The sequence below is a fragment of the Kryptolebias marmoratus genome, linkage group LG2 (assembly GCF_001649575.2).
Source record: "Kryptolebias marmoratus isolate JLee-2015 linkage group LG2, ASM164957v2, whole genome shotgun sequence".
NCBI lineage: Eukaryota > Metazoa > Chordata > Actinopteri > Cyprinodontiformes > Rivulidae > Kryptolebias > Kryptolebias marmoratus.
In genome coordinates, this window is record NC_051431.1 from 10,325,637 (window position 1) to 10,337,815 (window position 12,179).

General features: G+C 37.2%; 1 protein-coding gene across 1 annotated transcript in view; it reads left to right on the plus strand.

Moving 5' to 3' along the window:
* The window catches only part of dhx36 (DEAH (Asp-Glu-Ala-His) box polypeptide 36), a 27,734-nt gene continuing 15,555 nt past the window's right edge, over window positions 1-12,179 (plus strand). Inside the window, exons 1-12 of the mRNA XM_017424725.3 lie at window positions 1-564; window positions 991-1,148; window positions 1,272-1,376; window positions 1,716-1,926; window positions 2,589-2,627; window positions 2,799-2,969; window positions 3,139-3,218; window positions 7,385-7,459; window positions 8,919-9,085; window positions 9,176-9,257; window positions 9,372-9,512; window positions 11,730-11,835. Coding sequence (XP_017280214.1) covers window positions 298-564; window positions 991-1,148; window positions 1,272-1,376; window positions 1,716-1,926; window positions 2,589-2,627; window positions 2,799-2,969; window positions 3,139-3,218; window positions 7,385-7,459; window positions 8,919-9,085; window positions 9,176-9,257; window positions 9,372-9,512; window positions 11,730-11,835 — 1,602 coding nt within the window. The 5' untranslated portion in view covers window positions 1-297. The remainder of the gene's footprint in view (window positions 565-990; window positions 1,149-1,271; window positions 1,377-1,715; window positions 1,927-2,588; window positions 2,628-2,798; window positions 2,970-3,138; window positions 3,219-7,384; window positions 7,460-8,918; window positions 9,086-9,175; window positions 9,258-9,371; window positions 9,513-11,729; window positions 11,836-12,179) is intronic.

The window sequence follows — 12,179 nt, forward strand, 5'->3', positions numbered from 1 at the left end:
ATTCTGCGACGCACAGAATTAAAAAGCACTAGCGCTAACCATTACATTATTAGCAGCGGCGTGTTCATTTACAGACCGAGAGAGAGATAATTTGAGTTGTACATTTCTCTATCAAGAAGTCACTTGTCAGAATTTTGTTTTTTGTTGTAGCCATCTATTTTAAAACTTGAATTTCGGCTCACAATCTTCTTTTCCACCGGGTGTGACTAAGTAACGTTAATGCCTTGTTGTTAGCCAAAGTCAGTAACCGGTGTTTTTTGACTGGGTTTCAATCCAGTGTTCGTTTTTGACGGCGGAATGAGTTATGGGTACGGAGGTGGAGGTGGAAGAAGAGGCAGAAGAGGAGGTCGCGGACACAGGGATGGCAGCAGAGAGAGAATGGACAGAGGTGGTGGAGGAGGAGTTGGTTCGAGAGGACACAGTAGTTTTGACTTTGACCAGGACCGAGGAGGAGGAGGAGGAGGTCAGAAAGACCGTCCTCCTCCGCATCTGAGGGGCCGTGAGATTGGTCTTTGGTACGCTCGATACGGAGCCGTGAGGAGGAAACAAGCTGACCGGAGATCGGTATGAGTTGTCTTTCTGCTGGTCTTTCTGTATGAAACACAGCATAGATTCGGAAGATGCACAATTCGCTATTCTTTTCATTTCTGATTTTTTTTGGGGAAGAAAACCTCTATTTGCTATTAATATTTTGCTGGAATGTACTTTAAAACACGTCTATGCACACTTGTAAGTATAAGGTTTTAAAATGACATTGCAAGTCTGAAGATCAATCTTTCATAATACACGGGATATAGACCTCATTTACACTCATCAGCCATAAGATTATGACTGCCAAAACTGCTCCGATCAGTCAACATTGTATTGAAACAAGACAAGCAGTGTTGTCATTGGTCATTATCTTATGCTGGATTGATGTATAGTATTTTAAAGGTTTAGCAACTTTGCAGTTGCTCGATGAAGTTCATCTATTTGTGTGTGTGTGTGCAGCGGGCAGTGGTCCAGATGGATGAGGCCAGGGAGGAGCACATTACCAAGCTGCTTAACTCTGTCCAGAATGACCAGTCTGGCCCAAGGAGAGTCGGTAGGGAATCAAGTACCTCTGTGTCTGACAGCTGGCAGACAGCTGCCACTCACAGTGGACACTGGTGAGAAAAACTTACATTAGAAGATTCCACTTTGCTGTGTAAAGCTTACAGCGAAGACGAATAATTCTAGATGAAACAGAAGTTTTGAATTGGTTCTTTGTTCGAACTGTTGCTGACCCGCAGTTACTTTGACGGTGATTTGCCTGAAGAAGAAAAATACAAGGTTGAGGTCAAGTCTGACGAAGAGGAAGAAGACATTACTCCAGGCCAGAAGAAAGCAAGCAAACGGTATGTGTGAAGTTGACTAGATGAAAAGATGACTCGCTTGAAGAATTTAGTTCTGTAGTTAATAGCAGGTTATGTCTAGATGCACTTTAGAACCTGATTAAGATGCCTTTTCTCAGGCTATTGCATGTAAATGTAAATATAAATAAAGAAGCCTGCACGCTATTTATATAATAGCATGTATTTATATAATCACTATAATCAGAATATAATTGTATTTAAAACAGGGGAATAGTCAGGAGCGTTTCTGTGAATGTAAATGTAGTCACTATTGTCAGGGTCTCCACTGTATTTATTGATACTTGTGTGGTTTGTTTGTGTTTTTTATTTTATTTTTTTTAGTAATGTATCTAAAGCAGCAGTTAAAGATGAGGCTCCAGACAACTGGGATGAAGAAGATCAAGATGAGGAAACGAAGGAAGAGAAACCCCTGAGGAGAGACAAGGATCTGGAGTTCTTGTTTCAGGAAGTAGTCAGAGACAATTCAAAGGATGAGTACTTACAAAGAGATCTGCACAGCAAGAAATCTGATTCAAAATACAAAGAAATGCTGGTAAGTGTTTTTTACCTGATGTTCCTTATTTAGTTCTAAAGGTTACAGCTTCTTACAGTAATCTGGTCTAAAGTTGTTGGGGTTTATTTGTATTTTCTATGTCTTGATTATTAAGAGAAGGTTTCTAAGTTAATAATATTCTGATGATTCTGGACTTTACAGGGTAACCAAGGTTTATGAATAAATCCATCCATCCATTTGTCCATTTTCTTTACCCGCTTCCCCTTTCCGGGTCATGGCGAGCTGGTGCCCATCTCCAGCCATGAATAAATCTTAATTGTCAAATACAAAAAATAGACACTGACATGACATCTGTTTCCTAAACCTAAGTGGAATTCATGGGTTTTCTTTTTGTATAAATTATTAAAATGGAGTGTTTTTCTAATGGAAAGTGACACAAAAAAATAAAAATGTTTTAATAATAATAATAATATTTTGATAAATAATGACAAATATTGATTTACTAAAGTCTATATGATGTTATATTTCTATAAATGAGTCATTACACAAAATAATAAATTATTACTTTGTCATTTAACAGATCTTGTTATTCACAGGACTTATTGGTATTGAGTATATTTTTAAATGCTAAAAATCTAAAACTATCAAAAAACAAAGAACAAGATATTCTTGATTTTACTAATCAAATTTTTTTTCTTCAGAAATTCAGAGAAAAACTGCCATCCTATGGAAAAAAAGAGGCAAGTGTTAATTTTATTCAGCTTAAAGCAAACACAGAACATCATTTTTACCTCACACTGAATTGTTTTTGTTTTGTTCAAATTATAATTCATCTTCTCTGTTTCCGTCACTCTTCCCTACCCTCTTCATCTCTTCATTCACGCTCTTCCTCCCCCCACCTGTATCCACAGGAGCTCGTCGAGCTGATCAACTCTAATCGCGTCCTCGTGGTGAGCGGGGAGACCGGGTGCGGAAAGACCACTCAGGTCACTCAGTTCATCCTCGACGACCACATCAACAGAGGCGTGGGCTCGATGTGCCGCGTGGTCTGCACGCAACCCCGTCGCATCAGCGCCATCTCGGTACGGTTTCTGATTGGTCAGGATTATATGTCATCGATTGCCACCTTCTGAGGATTGCGTTTATGAAAATTAGTCCCATCATGCTTAAAGATTTGTTAAGGTTAAAGCTGTTTTTTATTAAAACAGACTGTGCTCCTAATTGTTTTTGTTTGTGTGTGTTTCCTCTCAGGTAGCAGAGCGTGTAGCTGCAGAGAGAGCAGAGAGTGTGGGGAATGGAAATTCTTGTGGGTACCAAATCCGCCTGCAGAGGTAAGAAAGGCTTTTCAAACTTCTGCTGATGCATGAAATGGAGGTAATGGATGAAGCTTCTATCAGGCTCGCTGTGTATTCAATTGGCATCCAGAAACTAGTTTAGTGGTTAAGCAGCCAAAAGAAATTCAAAACAGTATAACAGTGTTTGGGGTGACTGAAATGTTTCTTCCATTTATTTTTAGCTAACTCAGCAACGTTTTATTTTTCACACTGTTTGTGGGATTTAGTGTTTTTCCTTTTATTTTGAACTTCAATTTGTTTAAACTGGAAGAGTTTGGCTTATTTAACATTAAATATATAGACTAAATTAGATTTTTTTTTTAACAAGTCTCTTCTAAACTGTATGTTTTGCAGGTAGCTATAAAACAAAAACGAGAAGCTTTATAGATCAATTTGCTCCAGCTCAGACGCATCTCATTATGTTTTTATGTCTACACACCGGTTTAAATTTAACAGGAACTATATGGCTTCATTTGCATTACTGTTGAGAATGGGTCTGTTATTTACGTAAAGGCTAAAGTAAAACAAGGAACACGGTTATTGGATAGAAATTTGTCTTTTTTGCTATTTACCCAGGCATGTTTAAATTAGAGACAAGCTCAGCACAGACTGTGGGACAACACTTCCTGGTACTGATGGGCAGGAGCTCAAACACACTGAAAATGAACCCGAGGCAATTTAAAAGAAAGATTCTGCAGTAAAGCACTTTGTCAACCACACATAGCTTTTTAATTTACAAAAAATGCAACAAAAACAGCTTAGGAAAGAAGCCTATTCGCTTGATTATATCAATTTGGTTACTTTCTAACAAGCTGCTGAATAACAAGGTTCAATTTAGATGTGAAACCCCTCATATTAAACATTTTAAAGCACTTTCATGTGTTTTGATAAATAGCAAACACAGTTATTTCAGGACTTTCAGCAGTTTAACCGGTAGAAGGAAATGGTGACGTGAGAGCAGGCACAACAAAAAACAGATTAAAACTTGGAAGTTTTATTTGAGATGAGTGGAGAGATTCAGGATATGAGAGGGCGCAGCTATCTAAAATGAATCGTATACAACAAAGAAGACAGCTTTGAGACAATGAGACGGACGAGGTAAGAGGAGAGGAAAAAAATAGCCAATTCAGGTTTGCAGGTGGAAACCGATGCAGGGGATTAGGAGGAAGATTTGCACAAAAATATTATTACTGTGAAAGAAATGGTACAGACAACAGGATCACAGGTTGAATTTAAAAGAATTTATCACATTTCTATTACTCTCTTACTGTTTTTCTTTGTTTTGTTTGTTTTTAGTTGCTTCTGATTATGTTGTTGCAATTCACCAGTTTTCTAAAAAACAAACAAAACTAAACGAGCTCCAAAGAACTTTAATTTTCAACAATTTAGAGAAGCATTTTAAAACTTTTAGTAGTCTTTCAGATGATCTATTCAAATACTGTCTTTTAACACTTCTAATTATGCATCGGCTCTCTCCACACAAAAATCGATGCACTCTTCACGCTCCCTGCACTCTTCACAAATGGTGATCCGTTTCTGGTAGAAAACTGAATGGTAATTCTCTGGAACATGTGTCCTAATCTTTTAGTTGTGTTTGGATATGAAGGACTGTTTTTACAGGGTTAAACCAAGTGGTCTGGTTGAAATATAAATTGTCATTTATAAAAAAAAGTAGCATGCAGATAGAAGAGGTGAAGGAGAAATTCATATCATTTATATAGCAAAGTATCAGGATTTAAACAACAGGTGTTGTGCAAAACATTTTTTTATATCTGACTATGATACTTTTTTATGCCTCTGCTGTTATTAATTATCAGAACTGATATAATATTAAGCACTGATTTTAAACATTGTAATGAGTCGGCACCTGACGAGTTGAAAATGCAAAAAGCGATTCGACTTTCTTCGTGTTCGTGAGGCCGAGTTGCCACCGAGTAAAAGCAGGCATCCGTTGGAAGCCTGAGGGAGATTATTGCTTCCAGAGATGACCTCAGAGTAAACCTATTACCGTGGAGTATTGTGCTGTAGAAATCAGCCTGTAGCGCAGCACTGAGAGTGTGAGGTGTGGAGGTGTTAGAAAAGGTCCAGCAGCTTCTATTTGCCTTGAGGCTCCTCTGTAGCTTAAAACGAGCTCAGCCCCTCAGCAGCCTTGTCCTTCGGCAGTTTAGTTAAATTTTTTAAGCTTGCTACGTGCTGTTTCATGGTCCCATATAATCACAAAACCTGTTTTATATGTGCATGTTTACTTCTCTTTATCTGTGTCATTAATAGCAGATATGAAACATTTTTAGCAGTCCTGCTGTCTCACAGTTTCACTGCTTTGCTCGTTTTCATTGCGTATCGATTTTATGAATTACTTTGTAATTCTGCCCCTGCAGTCAGTTTTTGTTTTTCCTGGAATTAGTCAAAGGTCTTTTTTTTTTTCTTTTAAATATCAAACCATTATGAATTATACAACAAAGCCTTTTTAAAAAAAACAACAAAAAAAAAAAGCTGATGCCTTTGGGGTGCAGTTGTGTGTTTTTATTTTTGAGGATTAAAGAAAATAAGAATCTCTCGTATAAATGAGTGAATAAGCTCTTCACTGGTGGAGCATGGTAAAAAAAATGAATGCAAATGTTAAGTGCCTGTTGGGTCATTTTAAGTCACCTGCAGCTGACCTTTACAGTTTAAGTCAGTGATTAAAGGTGCAGATTCTGTCAGCCCATTAAAGCACATTCAGCATTTGTTTGTGACGCCCTTTAAGGCTGCAGCAAAGTTCTTAAGATGATCTGATTTGTCTTAAAGACTAGAGTTTAGAACGAATTTATGTTGTTCTATTGATGAACATAAGAACTGAACCAGTAATTTAGAACAAAATAACTTAAAAATAACATTGACTGTTTCATATTCATATTCATAGTTAAAAAAAAAAAAGCAGTAGAGGTCAGTTGATGGGACCAAGTTAAAAATTATGATGCTTAAATGTCTGTTTTGTTGTTTTTGGAGTTTGTTTTGTTTTTTAACTTTGACTTATTACTTTTTTTTCAGTACATTGATCTGAAATTTGCCCTCAATGTTTTAAAATAACTAGTAAAGAACTTGCAGCTAAATTTTTGACCTATTTAAAATCAAAATGTAGTTAAAGTATGCCCAAACTGGTGGCTGGTACTTTGTACATTTTAGTTTAACTGCTAATGATCAATAACATCAATAATCATCTTAGGTAGTTAGTACAAATGAAAAAAAATGACTTAAAGTAAATATATGGAAATATATATTCATACATACAGTAATGTTGGTGAAATGTTGATTACTTTGTTTTGGAAAAGTGTGGCTACGTAAAAGAAAATAAACTTGACCTGAAGAAAAAAATATATTGTAAAGAAAAAAGACAATGAAAGGTAGATTTTCTTTTATTCAGGTAGAACGTTGTTATGAATTGGATTACCTTTTGCAAAAACTGCTTTATTTTAAGTTTTTTGGAGATTTTCAGTACTCATTTCAAGCCGACCCAATGAAACGTGACTGATAAAGTTAGCATAAATTTATCATATCTTAACATAACATCAGTTATTTGTTTCATACCTGCAACATCAATTATAAACTTCATGTAGAGTAGTATTTGTATAGCACTTTTCTGCAACAAGGCGACTCAAAGTGCTTTACAACACAGAAACAACAATCAGGTACATAATCATATACAACAAACATTATAGAAACATCTTAATCAAATATAGCTCAATCATGTATAATCTAAATGAAATATAGGATAGTCTAAATGAAATCATGAAACTAAACATATCTAAACATGAGCTAAAACTGTCAAAATAGTAGCTAAAATAATCAAAATAAAATCATGATAAAAAGCTGAACTAAACAACAATTAGGCTAAGACAGTCAAAAAATGTAAAGCCTTATATATACCAACATATTACTTTTGTAAAATATTGCAAGTAGAGAAAATATCACAAGGGGTTTTTGAGTCCTGAAACGGAAAAGAGTGAAAGTGGGAAGATGGAATTGTAGAAATGCAGTCCAATGGTTGAATACATAAGTAGAGAAATGTTACATAAACTAGAAACTAAAGACTCTTGTCTTCTCTTTCTAATTTGTATCTCAAAAATATGAAATGTTTTTTTTTTCTTTTTCTTTTTGTCACTTTATGTTTTCACATTTCACAGCCGGTTACCACGGAGACAAGGCTCAATCCTGTATTGTACAACAGGCATTATTCTTCAGTGGCTGCGCTCAGATCCGTGAGTCTGATCTTTCACTTTCTCATCCCCTTCACATGTTCGCTTGTCTTCCTCCTCTGCGTGTCGTCTCCCTCTGTCTCGATTCCAGCTGTCCTTTTCTTTGTGTCGCTCTGTTTTGTCCTCACTGATTTGCAGTTTTCCTCTGTTGTTTTGTGGGAAATTAATTGGCATTAGTCCCCATTGTCATGGACAGAGAAATGCAAAGACACACACACACACACACACACACACACACACACACACACACCACACACAGCTTCAGTTGACTCATTCCTTCATTCTCATCTTTGCATTTCAAGTGAATTCAGAAGGAAAAAAAAAAAAACCCACAGACTTAGCGAGACTGCTAGCTTTTCCTTGATGTGTGGCTTAATTTTCATTCAGAGATCCACAACTCCGCAGAGTCATTTGAGGACTTAAGACGCCTGATCAAAAAAGTTTGACTTCAAAGTAATTTTACAAAGTAGCTGGCTGAAAAGTTGACGGTCTTTGTGGATGGCGTTTTACGTTGCGTGCTTTTTCATTAAATGTTTTAAAGCAGCAGTTCAGGCCATTTGAAGTGGGGCTCAGTGGAAAGATCATGAACAATTAACGTCTTACTCGTTGTAGACAGCTCTTTGAAGGATTTCTTCATGGTACATGGGAAAACTCTTATATAAACCTTTACATCGCGATCAGTTTCATAGTACAGGATTCTTTACATAAAATGTTATAATTATTTACAAGCGCAAATAGCGACAGCCGTAGCTAGCGTTAGCACTTCCAGCGCTGCTTGGGGTACTTCAGGCAGGAAATTCATATTTTTGCTAGAATAACTCTGCATTGTGAAATTTCTAGGTTTATTAAATGCTGTGAAAAGTTTTAGATTGGAGATGTTTTAAGACAACTCCGGGCCTCAAAGCTCCACTGTCCTGGAAGTTTTAGGTTTCTTCTGCTACAACACACCCGACTGAAATGGTTTAATTACCTCCTCACCATATCATCAAGTTCTCCAGAAGCATGTCCACAAGTCCTTCATGTCAACCAGGTGTTTTAAAGCAAGAACACATCTAAAACATGCAGGAGAGCGACCCCCAGAGGAACGGAGTTTGACACGTGTTTTAAGATGTCAGAAATCTGCTTTGAAACTGGCCCTGCTTGAACTATCTGTTAGCTCATCGATCCGGTCAGAAATAAGCTGTTTCTTTAAACTGTGGTTGTCAAAAGAGCTCTCTGCAACGTGATATTATCTATTTATAGTACTTCCATAGAACCTCACGTCAAAAGATCTGAATTATTCCTTTAAAAGCTTATATACGGTCTTTAGATAGTCCACAATAGATGGGATTTGTAGCAAAAGGTGATTTTGGCAAAATGTTTTTCTGTAGCAAGTAGAGTTTTGAAGTACCTTTTCAGAGCAGACACTTGACCTAAAAAAACCATCAAGCACAGACTAAAACCTTCCTTGTTTTGTTTAAAGGTTGTTATCCAGTATAAGTCACCTGGTGTTGGATGAGATCCACGAGAGGAACCTCCAGTCAGACGTTTTGCTCATCATTGTGAAGAATTTGCTCAAAGTCCGAAATGACCTGAAAATTATCCTGATGAGTGCCACGCTCAACGCAGAGAAGTTCTCCAAATATTTTGGTGTGCAGTCCACTAAATTTCACTTTTTTGTTTGTTTGTTTGTTTGTTCAGCAGAAGTTTTTGTCCTTACACGTATTGTCTTCTGTTCAGACAACTGTCCAATGATCCACATCCCTGGTTTGACATTCCCGGTGGAAGAGTACCTGCTTGAGGACATTGTTGAGATGACCAGGTAGAATATAAATAATAATAAAAGCATATAAATACAAGAACTGTTGCAATCTTACATCCACGGACGCAGATGCAGACCTTGACGTGTCCAAACTGTGTGGTCTGTCTTCGGCAGGTATTGTCCTCAGAGTCAGGATCGGCGCTCCTCATGGAAGAAAAGCTTCTGGCAGGGTCGCAACTCAAGGCCCGAGAAGGAGGAGAAAGAGCGGGAATACCAGGAGAGCTGGCCCTGTTATGCACGCACTCTTCAGGGCAGGTGACGCATATAAGATTAACAGCTGCCAGGTTGATAAATGTGTTGCTTTTGTGGAGAATAGGGCAATTTTGAATTGAGATATTTTCAAACTAATATTTGTTTTTGATTTGGATTTTGAGTTAAACCATGAGTTTGCAATCACTCGATATAAAATGTTGCTTCATTGTTTTACAAGCACATTACAGACGAGGATAAATTCTTCAAATGGGTGAAGTACTATGTAATTTATTTAAACGTCTCTATGACAGTTTTGTAACTACATGAAAATGATGTGCATACATTTATGTTTCACCCTTTTCCCAGCAAAAAAAATTATACTCTGCGTTTGGAGAGCAGTCTTTTTTTTCCTTTATGGTCATTATCATTGCGGTCTCAAGTGCAAGAGAATGGAAACGTAATTACTTCTGCTACAGTGGACCTTTGAAATTAAAAAAAACCCTACAAAGTCTGAGTGCACAGTAATTTGAGCTGTAAATCCCTTCCTTCTCTGAATGCATATACTCTAAATATGCCCTTGATGATCAGGGGCTGCTAACGTTGTGCTGTATGCATTCTTTTAGGAGTTTGAGTTACTGTAAGGCGCTGCGCCCACTGTCCGGCGTCGCAGCAGCTTTTACTCAATAAACTAAAAAGTTTCTGATCTCGAAGTGAAGACCTGATTAAATCATGTGGATTGCATATAAAATATGAACCTTTTCCTCCTTCCACACTTTCTGTGTTTTTGTTGACAGTCAGGGCCGAGCAGCGAAAACACCCACAGTCAGAAAATTTGGCTGCAAAGCGTTTTCTCGCTGGTTTGTTCCAGATCATGTCCGCTTTATAAAAGAACTGCTATCTGCCGCTCAGACACGGCCCCCCTCTTCATTCGGCGCTTGGCTCGCTCAGTCGCTGCACGGGCGTGTTCATAAATGAATCTTAAATGGTCAAAACATCAGAAATTCAATTTCAAAAGTGCTCAGAGGAGGGAGAGATTTTGTGGTTTTAGGCCCCACAGGCAAGTGTTTTCTGTAGTCAGAGAGGTAGGAGTGCTCGAAACATTCTTTAATAAAAATAATGACAGCGCTCAGTAAAAATATTGACTGCAGTATAAAAAATAAGAGTAGGAGAGAAGTACTGTCAAACTCGGCTCTGTGTACCATTTATTAAAATAATATTCAGGTGTAGCTTTTTGACTCTTACATAAACCTCAAATAATAATAATAATGTACCATATTTTATTTTTTTTATATGGTAATGTCGAAATGTTTTCAATCATCCCTCAATTTGTTGTACTTTGCTTTCAAAGAGCCAGATTTCCTTGTAATCTTTTTAATTTTTTTTTAAATTTTATTTTAACCAGATTAAAAAATGTCAACATTTATCTTTGGGCATTCGCTGCTCTTTCACGCTTTTTCTGCTCCGTTCCTTTTATCTGACATTTTTTTACGTGACCATTTGTTTACCGTTTGGCCACTTAAAACTGAACCATGAACCTAAATAAATAAATAAGAAAACACCGGACTTTAAAAAGATGAACCAGTGCTCTGTGTATAAATAAAATACAACAAATTTTAGGAAGCAGTTGTAAACATTTGATATATATATATGTGTGTGTGTATTTTATTACTGACAACCTGGTCAGTTGGGACAGTGTTATTTGACTTAAACATTAAAAACAAACACATTTAAATACTGGTTTAAAGAAGTAAACAATGAGTGTCTGAAAGACCTTCAAAAAGCCTTAACATGCAAAAAAAGAAAATACAAGAAAGTCTGGCTCCTTGAAAAGTAAAATATAGAGTAAAGAAATGAGGCTGAAGACTTTTGCACAGTGTTATACTTTGTGAGTTCAGTTCAGAGTGCTTAACTCTGAACTCAGTTGCTCAATGAACACAGCTTTTCCTTGATTTTTTATTTTTTTTTCAACAGATTTTAAGTCTGTACATGGGGTTGAAAAACAATTTTTTTAGTTTTGTTTTCAGAATTACTCAGTTTTTCATGAGAACAAGAACCAGTAAACAGGAAACAAAAGTACCAGGCTGATAAATAGTGTTTGTAAATGTGTTGCTCCTCAAACACAATTAGTTGCACAAGTGTTGAACCAAACAATTCATTACTCATCTGTTGTAGGGATTGTAGCCAAACTCTGCAGCTCTAACACCAGTAAGAGAAGCGGGGTCGTTGTGTCGTCACGCTGACCGGTGAAAGATTTATTTATTGTTTGTCGATGTGTTGCAGATACTCTGACAGCACGATCCAGGCCCTGGAGATGTTAGACGGCGATGAGAAGATTGATCTGGAGCTGATCCTGGCCCTGATCCGTCATATTGTGCTCAACGAGGGGGTGAGTGTCATCTTCTCTCTGCTTTTCCAGTGCTGTCCTTTTTTTTTTTCGAAAAGAAATTTGTTCTGGAGAAGAAGATTACATTTCAGGCAGCCTGTTACGTCTGAGCATAATCAAGCTCCTGCCACTGGAGCTTGCCTTGAGGATTTATGTTCTGGAATATGCTAATCTCTGAGCGTTTTTAGCTCAGACGGAGATCCGGGTAACGCGTAGAAAACGGATTCGGCTTAAATAAAAATTACCAGGTGATAGATGCTTCAGCTGACAAAAGGAGATAGTACAGCAGAGCAGATGGAAGGAGCGGAGCTAGCTTCCAAACACTGAGTGACATTAGATCAGAGAAA